Source organism: Odocoileus virginianus, chromosome 2, assembly GCF_023699985.2.
Source record: "Odocoileus virginianus isolate 20LAN1187 ecotype Illinois chromosome 2, Ovbor_1.2, whole genome shotgun sequence".
Taxonomy (NCBI): domain Eukaryota; kingdom Metazoa; phylum Chordata; class Mammalia; order Artiodactyla; family Cervidae; genus Odocoileus; species Odocoileus virginianus.
Window position 1 is genome coordinate 47,079,027 of NC_069675.1, and position 18,532 is coordinate 47,097,558.

The 18,532-nt window shown below is 44.8% G+C and overlaps 1 protein-coding gene and 1 long non-coding RNA gene across 5 annotated transcripts; one reads left to right on the top strand and one right to left on the bottom strand.

Moving 5' to 3' along the window:
• Window positions 1–171: 171 nt before the first annotated feature.
• VAMP8 (vesicle associated membrane protein 8) lies at window positions 172–3,392 on the bottom strand. The gene is made up of 3 exons (XM_020889432.2): window positions 3,303–3,392; window positions 1,836–1,991; window positions 172–614 (listed from the first exon to the last, which is right to left on the bottom strand). The coding sequence occupies exons 1-3, from the start codon at window positions 3,303–3,305 to the stop codon at window positions 471–473; spliced, it is 303 nt and encodes a 100-aa protein (XP_020745091.1). The 5' UTR covers window positions 3,306–3,392; the 3' UTR covers window positions 172–470.
• Window positions 3,377–18,324, top strand: LOC139039142 (uncharacterized). Of its 4 annotated transcripts, none has more exons than XR_011492366.1 (5): window positions 3,377–3,464; window positions 4,029–4,852; window positions 5,424–5,500; window positions 13,255–13,428; window positions 18,203–18,324. It is a non-coding gene; the product is annotated as an uncharacterized lncRNA (long non-coding RNA). The 4 variants fall into 4 exon arrangements; XR_011492365.1 differs by having other exon boundaries at window positions 4,029–4,848; XR_011492368.1 differs by lacking the exon at window positions 13,255–13,428.
• Window positions 18,325–18,532: the final 208 nt, after the last annotated feature.

The following is an 18,532-nucleotide window of genomic DNA, read 5'->3' on the forward strand; positions in this document are numbered from 1 at the left end:
GGGCGATTAAAAAAAAAAAAAAGTTTCCGTTCTTCTTCTCCAATCCTATATTCTCCACCCCTCCAACAGTCTCAGCCTCTGATGGGAGAGTTCTGCCAGAGAGTGTCCTGGGGAGAAACAAAATAGAAGGGCCAAAGGCACAGTGAAAAGGGAGAAAGGACATCACACACATAGGGATACTGAAAGGTCTTTATTGCCCACTGGCCACCCTCAGTTCCATCAGTTTTCCAGCCATGTGCTAGGCTCTCTGGGTCTCTCCAACCAACTCTGAGGACCCCTGAAATGCAGCCACAGTCCAGCTCTCTCTTTCTGGGGACAACCGTGTTCCCTGGGGCAGACAGGGGGCTTCAGAGTGCGGGGCGGCAGGACCAAGCAGCATTCCACGTGAAGAAGGACAGGAGAGAGGGCCCCCCTTGGCATGCACCACGGAAGGTGGCAGCCGAGGAGGAGGGCAGGGAGGGAGGGGTTCCCTAAGTGGGGATGGCGCCGGTGGCAAAAAGCACGATGAAGAGGACGATGATAAAAACAATCACACAGATGAGGACAATCATCTTCACGTTCTTCCACCAGAACTTCCGAGCCACCTTCTGTGACGTGGTCTTGAAGTGCTCTGACTGTTGGGGATAAGGCAGACAGAGACCCACATGCCGTTCCATCTAAATATTGAAGTGCTAAGTGGAGCTAACAGATTGCTAAGTAAGACAGCTTATGTCCTCCTATCTTGACAAATGTACCTTCAGAACCATCTGGTGGGCCAAGTTCAAATTTAGAATTCGTGGGGCTCCCTCTGGTTCCCTGTCCTCCACATTGGGCTTCTGACACATGCTTCCACCCAGCCTTGTGACAACAGCAGCACAACCTGCCCTTAGGAAGGCAGACAATCGGGCTGAGGGGGCGCAGGCTCCAGGGGGGATATATCTTCCTGGTTCTATGATTTCTGGCCCCATGAGGACTGCCGAAGCCAGAGGAGGGGCTCAGGGCCGTACAGAGGCTGGAGCTGAGGGCAAGTGTTCTTCCTTCTCCCAACATGAGTTGGAAAAATTGTTTCCTTTGGCCCTGCTCCCCAGATCAGGCTGAGGACAGAAACACTAAGTCCCCAGAAGTTAAATGAGCAATACTCAAGATTACATGCAGGACTCCGAAAGCCACTGCCAGTCTCTCCCTGTGGACATGGGATCTTAGGCTCCAGCCCTCTGCTGAACTTTAGAGTCACTCCTTCCCTGAGCAGCTGGCTTTGGCCTCTAGCTGGAGAGACAGGAGAATATCTAGCCAGATGTGTGGGAGATGTTATTCTAGCCTTCAGCTAGCAGAAGAGCCTGGGATCAAAGACTTTTTTACTGCTCTTCCCAGCTTCTTTTTAAAGCTGGTTCAGCAAGACTCTTAACAGTTTTCTACCCCCTGCCTAAAAACCCTGGGGAAGGCCAGCAGCCCTAAGAGGATGTTCTGGGGCCAATATTTTTGTCCTGGGATGGTCAGATCCAAATGAGAGTCAAGGGCAGCCTTCAAAGGGAAAATCAGTTTCATAGGAGAGAAACCTAAGAAAGCACAGGCTGACTGAGCTGTCTGTCTCAGAAAATCCCTCCATGGATCCAGCCCCGCACCCCCAAATCTGTCCTTAAACTCAATTCCAATCAGTGGAGTATAGCAGAATCAGAAGTGGGGACTCAGCTCACGTCAGTTCCCAACACACATGAACAGACAGACTTCCCTCCTTCACTCTGCCACCACGATCACCACGCCCCCAGTAATCTTCCTTGCCCCTCTTCCTCGCATCCCCTGGGAGGGGGTGGGGGAGCTCCCTGGGGGATAGGGTGAGGGGCTCCCTGTCATCTCACTGTGGCTTCCAGATCCTCTGTCTTGTTGCGAAGGTGGTCCAGGTTCTCTCCCCGGGCCAGGATCCGCTCCACATTCTGGGTCATGATATTCTTGACCCCTTCCACTTCATTCCGGAGGTTCCGCACACGGTCATCTCCTCCACCGCCACTGGCCTCCTGGGCAGCCACACAAGGGGTTAATTAGGCCAAGAGCTGGAGGGACTGAGACCCAGCCTCAGAGGCCAGGGGAGGGGGAGACCTGAGGTGGACTTTAGCTTTTTGCAATGCTTGATCTGTTTGCAAAGAGAATGTTTTTCTGAAGAACTCGGGTAATCAAAACCAAATGCCTCTATAAGCCCCAGGTGGTGAGAGCCATCCATGTTAGGAGACAGATAGGACCCAACTTCTTTGTGGATTCTCAGGGCCCTTGACAGAACAAGAAGCAACCCTCAAACCCCTCTCCACTGCTTCCCTGTTCCTCAGAGAGGGTCAGAGGAGACGACTAAGCCAGTACCTCCCAATGCACAGCTCCACCACTATGTATGAAATTCCCAGGTCCCACAGATCCTCATTAAAAATGCCTGTGCTGGGTGCGGACCACCCTCACCAAGCCCACCCTCCCTCTCAGACAGTGGCTGGAGAGCTGCTCCGGCCTCCTGGGCAGCCTGATGGCTGTGACCCAGAGCTATGGCAACCAGGCTCCAAGTCCCTCACAAGGCCCCAGGAGAGAGAACAGTTGGGCCACAAACTTCTGCTTTCCCCACCACTTAGCACCACGCGCAAGCACCAGGCCATGGCCTGCTCAGGCAAGTATAAAAAATACAGACAGCCTGGGCGTTGGGGGAAATGGAGGGCAAATCCTCCCAGGCTGCAGCCTCATCCCCAGGCTTCATGATAAGGTTTTTGAACAGGGAGGGGAAAACACTGTTAAGCTCCTCCCTCCCTGACCCACTCAACTTCCAGAAACAGACCAGGGGTAGGGGTCGAAACTATTGATAGATAATCACAGAGAACCAATTTCTGAGTCTTTTACAAACCCTCAGCTCTCTTCCCCGGGGGAGGGGGGGGTAGATTCCCTGGACTCAGTTGAGAGACAAATTCTTTGGGTTTCTGTACAGAGGGGGATTCCAGCCGATAGGCTGGGCTCTGCCTTCGGAACTGCACAGGCACAGCCCAGGAATGTCACAAAACCCGCAGGCCGGCAGCGGCTGGAGGAGGGGATGAATTAGGTTCCAGCCACCCGAAGCACCGAAGCCCACTCCAGATCAGCTCAGGGGTCAGGAGAGGGAGGGAGCAGAGAAGGAGCAGGAACACCCACCCAGGCAGCTCAGACCTATTTGCAGCCAAGCTGTCAAAGAAGAGACCTCTCGGCAGCCTCTGGCCCAGCCCTCAGACTTTGCCAACCAACTTTCCCTGGGTAATCCCCGGCCCCCAGCCCCCTCTGGCTGGCCTTGAAATCTGCCCCTTTTTCGTTTCCAGCTCTCTCACCATGTTTCCAAGCGGCTCGGGCCTGCCGGCAGCCGAACTCGTTCACTACTCCGTTTCCTCCCAGGCGGCCGTCGGTTCACTTCCTGCTTGTCCAACTTTCAGCCCGCCCCCGCCCACCTCGCGTCCCAGCGGCTCCGGCCACACCTCGCTCAGGTTCTCCAGGTAGGCGGGCACCCTGAGCTGTCCTCCCAGTCTCCTCCGGAGCCGGGGCTTAGGCTTAAAGCGGCAGGGTTCCCGGGCACCACATTTCTTCTAACTTAGGAACAAGAAAAGATCAGGCAGCCCTCCTAGGTTTCCTGATGTAGAAAGGGCAGCCTTTTTAAATTTTTAAATTTTTCATTATTATTTTTTGGCCCCACCCGCAGCATACAGGCCCTTAGTTTCCCAACGGGGCTCAAAACCGCGCCCACTTCAGTGAAAGCGAAGAGTCAACCAATGCACGGTTAGAGAAGTACCTCACTTTAAAAAAAAATTTTTTTTTTAATGTCCTCAGTATCTGATCCCCAATTGTTAAAGAATGAAATCAACCCTAAGCACTCTGTCAGACCTTGTTCATGTGGAAACAGAACGCAGATATGAACATTTCTTACTGGACAACCTTGTTCCCAAGTTGTTTTAGTGCAGAAAGCACTGAAACCCCCAAAATCTGAAATGCTGTGATCCTGGGCTCTGGTGTCAGAAGCTGCAAACCTCGAGTGAACCTCTCCACCTCTCTGGTCTTTGCAGGTGCTGATCCTGACCTCAGAGGGTGGTGGTATGGAGTAAAAGAAAAGCTTACGCCATGTACCTAGCACAGCCTGGAACAAAGGGCTGCCCACTGCTCCAGTCAGGAAATGCTGGGTCACCAACTCTCCTATTCTAGAGTTCAACCGTCCTGCACGTCCCTTCGGGGGCCACCTCCAGGGTTAGGGAACCCCAACAGAAATGAGCAGATGACTGCCCTATGGACCAGAGAGGGGGCCCAGGGCAAAGGATTTTTCCACTGACCTGGCTGCAGGCCAGAGAAAATCCACCCTTCCCGGACGGTATTTATCAAGACAGAAGAACAATAACAGACCCGTTCAGAAGGAAACAAACATTCCTGTCCCATCCCAGAAGTAACAGTTCCAAGAGGGAAATGGCAGCTTCTCTTGACAAATGCTTTTTTTTTTTTTTTTTTGACAAACACTTTTTTAAAGAGCTTAGTAAACTTTGGACATCCGTAGCATTTGGAGACCCTTTTTTCTAGCTTCCCAGGTGGTGCTAGTGGTAAGGGATCCATCTGCCAATGCAGGGGACAGAAAGAGATGCAGGTTCCATCGCTCTGTCGTAATATCCCCTGGAGGAGGGCATGGCAACCCACTCTGGTATTCTTGCCTGGAGAATCCCATGGACAGAGGAACCTGATGGGCTACAGTCCACGATCTGCAAAGAGTCACAGACGACTGAAGTGACTTTGCATGCACGCACCTGAATTTTGGTGGATAGTATCAGCCTGCTTTCACAGAGAACTGTGATACCCCACTACTCATCATTCTTAGAAAGGCAACAATGAAGCCAAGCAGAGGTGGGTCAGTATCTTTGATCTATCCTTTCTTTTTAAAATTATTTTTAATTTTTTTGACTACACTGGATTTTCCCTGGGGCAAGTGGGCTTTCTCTAGTTGTGGGATGCAGGGACCTCTCCATTGCAGTGCTCAGGCTTCTCTTGCTGCGGAGCATGGGATCTAGAGTGTGCGGACTCAGTAGTTGCCCCTCGGCATGTGGGATCTTAGTTTTTGAACCCGGGATCACATCTGCATCCCCTGAATTGCAAACTACAAGTCCTAACCACTGGACCACCAGAGAAGTCCCTGTTGATATATACTATCATTGTCCAGTACAGTAGCCCCTGACCACAAGTAGCTGTTGAACATTTGAAATGTGGCTCATCTGACTGAGGTGTGATGTAAAACACATGCCAGATTTAAAAGATTTATTATGAGAGAGAGACTGTAAATATCACTTTAGTAATTTTATATAATCATCAATATATAAAATTGAAATAATGTTTTGGATCTTTTTCCTTTTTCCTTCTTTTTAAAAAAATTTGTAACTTGCTTTATTTATTTATACTTTTGTTCATGCTGTACAACATGCCAGATCTTAGTTCCTCAATCAGGGATCAAACCCATGCCCCCTGAAGTGAAAGATCAGATTCCTAACCACTGGACCACCAGGTAAGTCCCAAGTGCTTTATTTTTTATTGAATTATAGTTGATGTACAATATTATATGTTCAGTTTAGTTCAGTCGCTCAGTCGTGTCCGACTCTTTGCGACCCCATGAATCTCAGCACACCAGGCCTCCCTGTCCATCACCAACTCCCAGAGTTTACTCAACTCATGTCCATCGAGTGGGTAATGCCATCCAGCCATCTCATCCTCTGTCGTCCCCTTCTCCTCCTGCCCCCATTCCCTCCCAGCATCAGGGTCTTTTCCAATGAGTCAACTCTTCACATGAGGTGGCCAAAGTACTGGAGGTTCAGCTTCAGCATCAGTCCTTCCAGTGAACACCCAGAACTGATCTCCTTTAGGATGGACTGGTTGGATCTCCTTGCAGTCCAAGGGACTTTCAAGAGTCTTCTCCAACACCACAGTTCAAAAGCATCAATTCTTCAGTGCTCAACTTTCTTCACAGTCCAACTCTCACATCTATACATGACCCCTGGAAAAACCATAGCCTTGACTAGACAGACCTTTCTTGGCAAAGTAATGTCTCTGCTTTTTAATGTACTGTCTAGGTTGGTCATAAGTTTCCTTCCAAGGAGTAAGAGTCTTTTAATTTCATGGCGGCAATCACTATCTGCAGTGATTTTGGAGCCCCCAAAAATAAAGTCTGACACTGTTTCCACTGTTTCCTCATCTATTTCCCATGAAGTGATGGGACCAGATGCCATGATCTTAGTTTTCTGAATGTTGAGCTTTAAGCCAACTTTTTCACTCTCCTGTTTCACTTTCATCAAGAGGCTTTTTAGTTCCTCTTCACTTTCTGCCATAAGGGTGGTGTCATCTGCATATCTGAGGTTATTGATATTTCTCCCAGCAAACTTGATTCCAGCTTGTGCTTCTTCCAGTCCAGCGTTTCTCATGATGTAGTCTGCATATAAGTTAAATAAGCAGGGTGACAACATACAGCCTTGACATACTCCTTTTCCTTTTTGGAACCAGTCTGTTGTTCCATGTCCAGTTCTAACTGTTGCTTCCCGACCTGCCTACAGGTTTCTCAAGAGGCATGTCAGGTGGTCTAGTATTCCCATCTCTTTCAGAATTTTCCACAGTTTATTGTGATCCACACAGTCAAAGGCTTTGACATAGTCAATAAAGCAGAAATAGATGGTTTTCTGGAACTCTTTTGCTTTTTCGATGATCCAGCGGATGTTGGCAATTTGATCTCTGGTATTGTATGTTACAGGTATACAATATAATGATTCACAATTTTTAAAGGTTATACTCTATTTATAGTTATTATAAAATGTTGGCTGTATGCCCTATGTTGTATGATATATCCTTTTAGCTCATTTTGTACATAATAGCTTGTATCTCTTAATCTCCCACTGCTAAATTTCTCCTCTCCCCTCTCTTTCCCCACTGCTAACTACTAGTTTGTTCTCTATACCTATGAGTCTGCTTCTTCTTTGTTAAATTCAGTAGTTTGTTGTATTAATATTTTTTAGATTCCATATATAAATGATATCATACAGTATTTGTCTTTCTCTGTCTGACTTATTTCACTAAACATAATACCCTTGAGGTCCATTCATGTTGTTTTTTAAAAGGAAAAATTCCATTCTCTTTTATGGCTGGGTAATATTCCATTGTGTGTGTGTGTGTGTGTGTGTGTGTGTATACCACATCTTCTTTATCCATTTATCTGTTAATAGACAGATACTTAGGATATATTGAGTTAACTTAAAAGATATTGGTGAAATTAATTTCACCTGTTTCTTTTCTGTTTTAATTTAGCTAATAGAAAATGTTTAATTACCAATGTGGCTCAAATTATATTTCTATAGACACACTGATCTATCCTTTAACGTTTTTGTGACACTGGACAGATCTATGTAACACATCTAAGTTTTAATTACCTCCATTCTGTGCCTGGTACTTAAAAAACTGTCAGTAAATGGTGGCTTTTGTGATTACTAAGAATTCCAGATGCTAAGTGAATTGGTGGGTAAGGGAACATGAGGGATACCAAGAAACAAAGACCAGAGTAGGATGTTTGAGGGGAACAGGAAGAAATGGAAGAGGATTCCCTGGATGGGAATTCCCTGGATGTTCCTTGTTGTAAGTAGAGTTACAACAGTTGAGGAGCTATCGGGTCTGGTATGCCACCGCAAGCCTTGGACATACATTGATGTTCCTGAGGGAGCTGACCCTTGGCTTAGATCCAGCAACTGTCAGGGAGATTCAGCAATGCCTATGGTTGGGCCTGTAACCTCTTTGTCCTCATCTTCACCTTACAGAATTGGGTCCTCGTCTTCACTTTACAGAACTGCTGCACGCTTAGCCTCACCTGTACAAACACTGCATTGTTATCCTTTATCAGAAAACTATCTGGGGGCTTCCCTGGTGGCTCAGTGGCAAAGAATCTGCCTGCTAATGCAGGAGATGTGGGTTTGATCTCTGGTCTGGGAAGATTCCACATGCCTTGGGGCAACTAAGCCCTGTGAGCCACAACTACTAAGCCTGTGCTCTAGAGCCTGGGAGCCACAACTATGGAAGCCCGTAAGTCCTAGAGCCCATGCTCTGCAACAAGAGAAGCCACAGCAACGAGAAGCCTGCCCACTGAGACAGAGTCACCCCCAAGAGCCACAGCTAGAGAAAAGCCCGCACAGTAACGAGGACCCAAAGACAACCATCTGGGAGTTCCCTAATGGCCTAGTGGTTAGGACTCTGGGTTTTCATTACTGTGGCCTGGGTTCAATCCCTAGTTGGGGAACTGAGATACCACGAGCTGGTGTGGCCAAAAAAAAAAAGGAAGAACATCTGGCTACCACCCTCACAAGGTAAGACATTCAGGAAGGCACTGAATGGTACTCGATGAGCAGAAATAGTGCTGTGGGCAGGGAACAAGAGAACAGAAGTCACTGATTCCTTTAGTCAAGGGAGGCTCTATCCTAGGAGGAGGGGAGTGTCAGTCACTTTGTAAGGAAAAGACGCCATGTGGTAGGAGCTGCAGCCAGAGAAGCAATTGGAGTATGCTGAATAGTCTTTTCAGTCCCTGTGTGATCGGATTTGGGCATCAGTCCTCCTGCTGCCTGGCTGTGGCATCTTTGTGTACTCAGTCAATTCAGCCGTGTCTGACTTTGCAACCCCGACTTTGCAACTGTAGCCCACCAGGCTCCTCTGTCCATGGAATTCCCCAGGCAAGAATACTGGAGTGGGTTGCCATTTCCTTCTCCAGGGAATCTTCCTGACCCCGGGATCGAACCAGAATCTGTTATGTCTATTGCACTGGCAGGCAGGTTCTTTACCACTAGAGCCACCTAGGAAGCCGGTTGTTGTGGAGTCTTAGGCAAATCACTTCCCTCTGGGATCTTTGATTTCTTCATCTGCAAAATGGGAACAAGAATGAAAGCTGTTTTGCAGGATTATTATGAGGATTAAATACTACGGGTATATATATCTGTATTTCTGCTAAAGCATATTACAAATGAAAAAGGAGACTGGTAGAACAAATGGAATGACAGAAAGGAAGAGGACTATAAACAGCCTGCAAAACAATCAGGCAAGCTTTGCTGTACACTGGCATATACCCCAGTCTCATTTATGGCCCTAGTGGGCAGCTGATTGCTGTACCTTTCAGGGGAAAGGCTAGAGGAGGAAGCACATTCAGGAGGCTCAACTGGAATTGCTCCTGAAAGATCAGAAACCTCTCACCGCTGCCAAGGCCTCTTTGGTCTCCAAACCCCTCTTTATAGACAGTTACACAACGAGTCACCCCCATCTCTCCCAAGGTGCTCTCTTTCTTTCTGACCTTGCCCTTAGAACTGGAATGTTCTGCCCTTGGCCATTTTCTGACTCCACCCTCTCTCCTGGAGCAATAGTTCTCTGTGGGGTTGACCTTGCCCTCCAGGGAATGTGACAATGTCTGGAGATATTTTTGGTTGACACAACTGATGGGGGGAGTGGTGCTACCAGCATCTAGTGGGAAGAGGCCAAGGATGCTTAACTTCCTACAATGTCATAGATAGCCCACAACATCCACCCCAAAGACAAAGAATATACAGACCAGATGTCAATACTGCCAAGGTTTAGAAACCTTGCTCTCCCTAAGGAAGTGTACTCAATGCCTTCACAGTTTCAACAGCCATTTAAGGATGATCCCCAAATCTGTGAGTGTGTGCATGCTAAGTCGCTTCAGTCGTGTCTGACTCTTTGAAACCCTATGGACTGTAGCTCACCAGGTTCCTGTCTCCCTGGGATTCTCCAGGCAAGAATACTGGAGTGGGTTGCCATGCCCTGCTACAGGGAATTTTCCAGACCTAGGACTCGAACCCTCATCTCTTCCAGTCTCATGCATTGGCAGGCAAATTCTTTACCACGAGCACCACCTGGGAAGCCCTGAGCTACCTGAGAAGGACCGCCCCCCCTCCAAATGCCATACCTCTCTCTAACTGCCACTGCTGCCTCTCCAATGTCCTGGCCAATCTACAGACACAACTGAAAGCCAAACCAAACCCTTTATCTTTTACCCATGTTCCTCCTCCTGAGTAGTACTCCCATTCTACCACTGTCCCAAGTTAGGAACCCCTAAGCCATCCTATACACACATTCAGTTCAGTTCAGTTGCTCAGTTATACCCAACTCTTTGTAACCCCATAGGCTGCAGCATGCCCGGCTTCCCCGTTCATTACAAATTCTCAGAGTTTACTCAAACTCATGTCCATCGAGTTGGTGATGCCATCCAACCATCTCATCCTCTGTCTTCCCCTTCTCCTGCCTTCAATCTTTCCCAGCATCAGTGTCTTTTCTAATGAGTCAGTTCTTTACATCAGGTGGCCAAAGTATTGGAGCTTCAACTTCAGCATCAGTCCTTCCAATTAAGGACTGATTTCCTTTAGGATTGACTGATTTGATCTCATTGCAGTCCAATCAACTCTCAAGAATCTTCTTCAGCACAACAGTTCAAAAGTATCAATTCTTCGGTGCTCAGCTTTCTTTATGGTGCAATAGTCACATCCATATATGACTACTGGAAAAATCATAGCTTTGACTAAGACAGACCTTTGTTGCCAAAGTAATGTCTCTGCTTTTTAATATGCTGTCTAGGATGGTCATAGCTTTTCTTCCAAGGAGCAAGAGTCTTTTAATTTCATGGCTGCAGTCACTGTCTGCAGTGATTTTGGAGCCCAAGAAAATAAAGCCTGTCACTGTTTCCATTGTTTCCCCATCTATTTGCTATGAAGTGATGGGACCAGATGCCATGATCTTAGTTTTTTGAATGTTGAGTTTTAAGCCAGCTTTTTTCACTCTCTCTTTCACTTTCATCAGGAGGCTCTTTAGGTCCTTTTCGCTTTCTGCCATAATGGTGGTGTATCTGCACATCTGGGACAACACTAAGTCTTAGTCATGTCTCTCAAATATACCGCATCCTTTTCGTACCAGCTTCTGCTTCCTAGGTAATGCCAGGATGATCTCTTCTCTGATCCACCTCCAAACTATCTTCTCCCATCCATTCCTTCTATGGTTAGTTGCTCCTTATCTTCCTAAAACACCAATTTGAGAATGCTGCACCCTACCCCCAGGGTAAAGCCTAAACTCCTTAGTTTGGCATTCCAAGATTGTTCTAAACCTGCTTTTTGAAGATTATCTCTCAAGAGACTCACCTTCCAGCCCCCTCAGTTCAGTTCAGTCACTCAGTCGTGTCCGACTCTTTGCGACCCCATGAATCTCAGCACACCAGGCCTCCCTGTCCATCACCAACTCCCAGAGTTTACTCAAACTCATGTCCATCAAGTCGGTGATGCCATCCAGCCAACTCATCCTCTGTCATCCCCTTCTCCTCCTGCCCCCAATCCCTCCCAGCATCAGGGTCTTTTCCAATGAGTCAACTCTTCTCATGAGGTGGCCAGAGTACTGGAGTTTCAGCTTCAGCATCAGTCCTTCCAATGAACACCCAGGACTGATCTTCTTTAGGATGGACTGGTTGGATCTCCTTGCAGTCCAAGGGACTCTCAAGAATCTTCTCCAACACCATAGTTCAAAAGCATCAATTTTTCAGCACTCAGCTTTCTTCACAGTCTAACTCTGACCATACATGACCACTGGAAAAACCATAGCCTTGACCAGACGGACATTTGTTGGCAAAGTAATGTCTCTGCTTTTTAATATACTATCTAGGTTGGTCATAACTTTCCTTCCAAGGAGTAAGCGTCTTTTAATTTCATGGCTGCAGTCACCATCTGCAGTGATTTTGGAGCCCAAAAAAATAAAGTCTGACACTGTTTCCACTGTCTCCCCATCTATTCCCCATGAAGTGATGGGACCATACTAAATTACCTGTCCTTCCCAAAACAAACCATCCCCTTTTACATCTTTGCTCAAGTGGACTTGTGTCATTGAGACAATTGAATATCCTGCTTCATTCATCATTGCTTCCATGAATTCTTCCAGATTTCCCCACTGAAATTCAATTTCTTCCTCTTCTGATCACCATCACACTGTATCTTTTAGAAAATCTACAATAAGCTTTACCATTAACTGCATGTGCATGTGTGTGTGCTAAGTCACTTTAGTCATGTCCGACTCTTTGCGACTCTATGGACTGAGCCTGCCAGGCTTCTCTGTCCATGGGATTCTCCAGGCAAGAGTACTAGAGTAGGTTGCCATGCTCGCCTCCAAGGGATCTTCCCCACCCAGGGATCAAACCCAAGCATCTTATCCTGCATTGGCAGCCGGGTTCTTTACCACTACTGCCACCTCGGAAGCCTCATAAACTGCATACACATTTTTAAAAAATATTTATTTGGCTGTGGTGGGTCTTAGTTTTAGCTCATGGGATCTTCCTGGAAGATCAAGGGCTTCTCTCTAGTTATGGCTTGTGGGTTCAGTAGTTGCAGCAAGGGATTTGTTGCCCCACAGCATGTGAGATCTTAGTTCCTCAACCAGAGATTGAACCTAAGTTCCCTGCATTGGAAGGTGGATTTTTTTAAAAATACATAAAAAATTATGTATTTATTTATGGTTGTGCTGGGTCTTTGTTGCTGCATGCAGGCATTTTCTAGTTGTGGCAAGTGGGGGCTACTCTGTTGTGGTGCATATTTCTCATTGCGATGGCCTCTCTTGTTGTGGAGCAGGGGCTCTAGGCATAAGGTCTTCAGCAGTTTGCAGCACTCACGTTCAATAGTTGTGGCCCAGGGGCTTTAGTTGCCCTGGAATTTTCCCAGACCAGGAATCGAACTGATTATCCACTGTACCACTAGAGAAGTCCCCTGCATACACATTTTTTAAAATTTATTTTTACTGGAGTATAGTTGGTTTACAATGTTGCTAGTTTCTGCCATACAGCAAAGTGAATCTGTTATACATCTATCCATTCTTTATTGTTTTCCCATATAGGTCATTACAGAGTATTGAGTAGAGTTCCCTGTGCTGTACAGTAGGTTCTTATTAGTTATCTATTTTATATATAGTACTGTGTATGTGTCAATCCCAATCTTCCAATTTGACTTTTCCAAGACTCTTAAATTCTGTGAAGGCAGGAGCTATGTCTTTAACTTGGTACCCCTGGTAGAAAATAACATATATCCTGTACTTAGTAGGCACTCACTAAAAGTTCAGGGTATTGAGTTGAAAAATCTGAAAGGGGGGCTTCTTTCTCTACCGTGCAGACAGAAATATAATTTTTCATTAGGAAAGAACCACAAAGAAATTCCTTTTGTTTGTTGTTTAGTTGCTAAGTGGTGTCTGGCTCTTTTGCAACCCCAGGGACTGGAGCCCGACAGGCTCCTCTGTCTATGAGATTCTCCAGGCAAGAATACTGTGTGGGTTGCCATGCTCTCCTCCAGGGGATCTTCCCGACCCAGAGATGAAACTTGCATCTCCTACATTGCAGGCAGATTCTTTACCACTGAGCCACCACAAGTTTTGGAGTATTTTTGGGTAAGTGAATGCTAAGTGCCATGAGTCTCCAAATTTTGGTCCTGAAAGGGTAAACCAGAAATCAACTGCTTGAACAAAAACAAGTTAAAATCATGGGATGGAGAGGTGAAGAGTTAATACATCTCATTTATTAACTGCATTTCTCTACAGAGAATGCTCTCAGTTCACCCAGGCTATTCAGAATTTTTGACTTCCCTCTCCTCTCAAAATTGTATTCATTCTTTTAGGCCCAAGTTTTCAAAAAATTTTTTTCTGATTTCTCCAGTTGTAACCCATTTCTTCCTAGTGCTCCTATAGCACTTTGAACCTCATTTAAAACTTATGATTTCCTATATTCTATTATTATTTTATTATTTCTATATACTTTTATTATTATACTCCTTTAGGACAGAGGCCACAACTGAATCATTTGGTTCCTCCTTTGTAACTTGTCCAGTTCTTCGCACATAACATACGATCAACACTGAACATAATGGAACCATCTAGGGACTTTCCTGGTTGGGGAACTAAGACCCCGGATGCCACACAGTGCAGCCAAAAATTAAAAAATAAACAAAACAGATGTCCAGTGGTTTTTAATCTGCCTCCCAATGCAGGGGATATGAGTTTAATCCCTGGGCAGGGAGCTAAGATCCCACATGCCTCGGGGCAAATAAGCATGCAGCTACTGACCCTTGTGCTCTAGAGCCTGTGCATGCAACTGGAGAGAAGCCCAGGTATTGCAAGAAAGATGCAACACAGCCAAAATAAAAATGTGAAAAGTGCTGGTCGCTCAGTCATGTCTGATTCTTTGCGACCCCATGGACTGTAGCCCACCAAGCTCCTCTGTCCATGGAATTCTCCAGGCAAGAATACTGGAGTGGGTTGCCATGCCCCTCTCCAGAAGATCTTCCCAACCCAGGGCTTGAACCTGAGTCTCCTGCATTGCAGGCGGATTCTTTAACATCTGAGCCACCAAGGAAGCCCCTGTGGCTCAGATGGTAAATAAAATAAAAATAAATAGTTTAAAAAAATGGAGTCATCTAGTATTTTTTAAATTTTTATATATTTTTGCTTTCGCTGGGTCTTCATTGCTGCTCTCGGACTTCCACCAGTTGCGGAGAGGAGGGGCTACTCTCTAGTGGTGGTTCTAGTAGCTGCAGCACACAGGATCAGTAGCTGTGATGCTGGGGCCCAGTTGCCTGAGGCATGTGGAACCATCCCAGTCCAGGGATAGAACCCACATCCCCTAAATTGGCAAGTAGATTCTTAACCACTGGACCACCAGGAAAGTCCAAAGCCATCTAATTTTGAGTGATCCTAGAAAATCTGGCTTAAATTTCCCAATCCACAATGTATTCACCTGGACTGGGATTTGAGAGTGGATTAAGAGATGCATCCCCTATATATTAATAGACCTATGGCTTCCAAAGTATTGTATCAGGATGACCTACAAGTGGGCCAGACTTCAACAGCAGCAACAGTTGGTGAATCCACCTGTCAGACACATCTGTGCCCAATAATCTCTACTACATCTACCCCTGCCAATTTTTTCCTTTAGGATTGTGGTTCTCAGCACATGGTCTGTGAACCCTTGAAGTCTTCAGGGGCAAAACTTACTATAATAATACTGAAATGTTATTTGCCTTTTTAACTGTGTTAACATTTGAACTGATAATGCAAAGAAAAATGGGCAAAACTGTTGGCAACTTAGCAAGAGCGAGACCATGGTACCCAATTGTAGTAGTAGTCACTGGATCCCTCCTCGCAATGAGCTTACCACATTTAAAAAATGCCAATATCAAGTAAGAACACTCTTGGAGCTTCCCTGGCGGTCCAGTGGTTAAGGCTCTATGCTTCCACTGCAGGGGGTGCAGGCTTGATCCCTGGTCAGGGAAGTTGCTCACACCAGGAGATGCAGCCAAAAAAAATTAAAGAAAAAGGGGAAAAAAAGTTTTATAAAAAGAACGCTGTTAGTAAAGCAGTATAAAATTATTAATTTTATAAATTCCTGTCACTGGCGTACAGATCAATTTACTATTTTGTGTGAACTAGAAAATATGAATACAATGCTTCTGTATACCCAAATACAATGATAGTCTCACAGTTATTCTGAGAAAGAACACTTGGGAAATTAAACTGTAAACTCAGCTCATCACCTTTGTTTTCAAACTAATAGATTTTTTTTTTGAGTAGTAGTTTCCATACACCCTTCATGCTTTCCCTGTTTCTCCTATACTAACATCTTGTATTAGTGTGATATATTTGTGACAACTGATGAGCTAATATTGATATTAATAACAAAGCTCATGGTATACATTAGGGTTCACTATTTTTTTTAATTTATTAAAAAAAATCTTTTAAATTTATTTTTCATTTGGCTTTGCTTCTCAGTTGCAGCACGCTGGATCTTTGATCTCTATTGAGCATGCGAACTCCTAGTTGCAGTGTATGGACTTTAGTTCCCTGACCAGAGATCGAACCCAGAGCCCCTGCATTGGGAGTCTTGGCCACTGGACTACCAGAAAAGTAGTCCCTAGGGTTCACTCTCTATATTATACATTCTATGGGTCTTGATAAATATATAGCAACATGAATTCATCATGACACCATTAGAGTATCATACAGAATAGTTTCACTTCTCTAAAAATCCTCTGTGCTACATCTATTCATCTCTCCCTTCCTCCCCCACAACCTCTGGCAAACACCTATCTTTTTGCTATCTCCAAAGTTTTGCCTTTTCCAGGTTATCACATGGTATGTAGCCATTTCAGATTGGTTTCTTTCACTTAGCAATATGCATTTAAGATTCCTCCATGTCTTTGTGGATAGCTCATTTCATTTTATCACTGAATAGTCCATCATATGGATGTGCTAGTTTATTTTATCCATTTACTTACTGAAGGATATTTTGGTTGACTCCACGTTCAGACAGTTATAAATAAAACTGAGGTACATTCCTGTGCAGGTTTTGCATGGGCATAAATTTTCAACTCATTTGAGTAAATACCAAGGAGCACAATTGCTGGATCATATGGTAAGAGTATGTTGAGTTTTGTAAGAAACTGCCAAACTGCCTTCCAACTGTTTTGTATTCCTACCAGCAGTGTAAGCCGAGTTTCTGTTGCTCCATTTCCTGACCAGCATTTGTTGTTTTCAGAGCCTTGGATTTCTAGAATCTCACTGTTGTTTTTATTTTTTGGCCATGCTGTGGGGCTTGTGGGATCTTAGTTCCCAGGCCAGGGACTGAACCCAGGTCATGAAAGCGAAATTGCCCACTGGATCACCAGGGCATTGCCACATTTGCAGTATCCTAATAAGATGTCAAGCATCTTTGTTTTTGTCTTTTTTCTTTTAAAATGAAGTACCATTTTACTTGAAAGGACATTGGACAGAAGAACTATGATTATTCAAACTGGTGCATTTAGCAAATACTTTATCAAAAATGAAAGGAACCTGTTGATTCAAGAAAACAATAAATGGTATTTGTTGCCAATGGTAAAATTTGAGCTTTCAAATGACAATTAAAATTTGAGAAAACTTGTATCTGCCATTGTGTGCCTGGCAGCTTCCCAACACTTAAGAAACTTTACATTTAGAAGAGCTGCACGGCTTAGTTTTTAGATGGTCAGTATTTTCCAAATGACCATCTGTATGATTTTGTAAAATTGTCAGGAGTAAAAGAACCATTCAAGTACAAGATATACTAACAATTTTTTAAAACTTTCTATTTTTTATTTGAGTATAGTTTATTAACAGTGTTGTATTAGTTTCATGTATATAGCAAAGTGATTCAGTTATACATGCACCTGTGAAGTGAAAGTGATAGTCACTCAGTAATATCTGACTTTTTACAGTCCATGGATTTCTTCAGGCCAGAATACTGGAGTGGGTAGCATTTCCCTTCTCCAGGGGATCTTCCCAACCCAGGGATCCAACCCAGGTCTCTTGCATTGCAGGTGAATTCTTTACCAACTGAGCTATCAGGAAAGCCCATACATGCATCTACTCTCTCTCAAAATTTTTCCCCATTTAGGTCATTGCATAATATTGAGCACAGTTCCCTGTGCTACACAGTAGGTCTTTATTGGTTATCCATTTTAAATATAGCAGTGTGTACATGTTGATTCCAAAGTCCCTAACTGTCCTCCCACTCATCCTTTCCCTCTGCAAGATATACCAGTGATTTTAATGTGTGTGTTAGTCACTCAGTTGTGTCCGACTCTTTGTGACCCCATGGACTGTAGCCTGCCAGGCTCCTCTGTCCATGGGATTCTCCAGGCAAGAATAGTGAAGCAGGTTGCCATTTTCTCCTCCAGGGATCCTTGACCATCCAGGGATCAAACCCAGGTCTCCTGAATTGCAGGCAGATTCTTTTAACGTCTAAACCACCCAGGGAAGCTCAATTTAAATGTAGTAGAGTGTAAAGTTCATTATATGTTTTCCAATCCCACATCTGATTGCACACATGCTAAGTCACTTCAGTCGTGTCTGACTCTGCAACTCCATGGACTGTAGCCCACCAGCATCCTCTGTTCATGGGATTCTCCAGGTAGGAATACTGGAATGGGTTGCCATGCCCATCTCCAGTGGATCTTCCCAACCCGGAATTGAGCCCTTGTCTCTTATGTCTCCTGCCTTAGTAGGCAGGTTCTTTACCACTAGCACCAACTGGGAAGCCCCCACATTTAACTAACCTTTAAAAAAACAACCACTTGTAAGTTTAGGTGTAGTATCAAAGAATATCCACAATTATCTAAAGAGCCTATTAACATACTTCTCTTTTTACCAACAGTACTTGTGAGACCAGATTTCCTTCATATACTTCAATCACAACAGATGGAATGCAGAAACAGAAATGAGAATCCAACTTTCTTCAATTAAGCCAGGCATTAAAGAGATCTGCATGTAAAACAATCCTATTCTCATGTATTTTTTAGTGTGGGAAATATATTTTTTCATAAAAATGTTATTTCTGTAAACATGTAATGGGTTCATTACTTTTTTTCCTTTTAGTGAATCAACGCATATTTCAAACATTTCTCAGGGTAAATTTCCAAGAGGGTAAATACGGAAAAATATAACCTATTATTCATAAAAAGCTCTTTAGGGTTCTCAATAATCT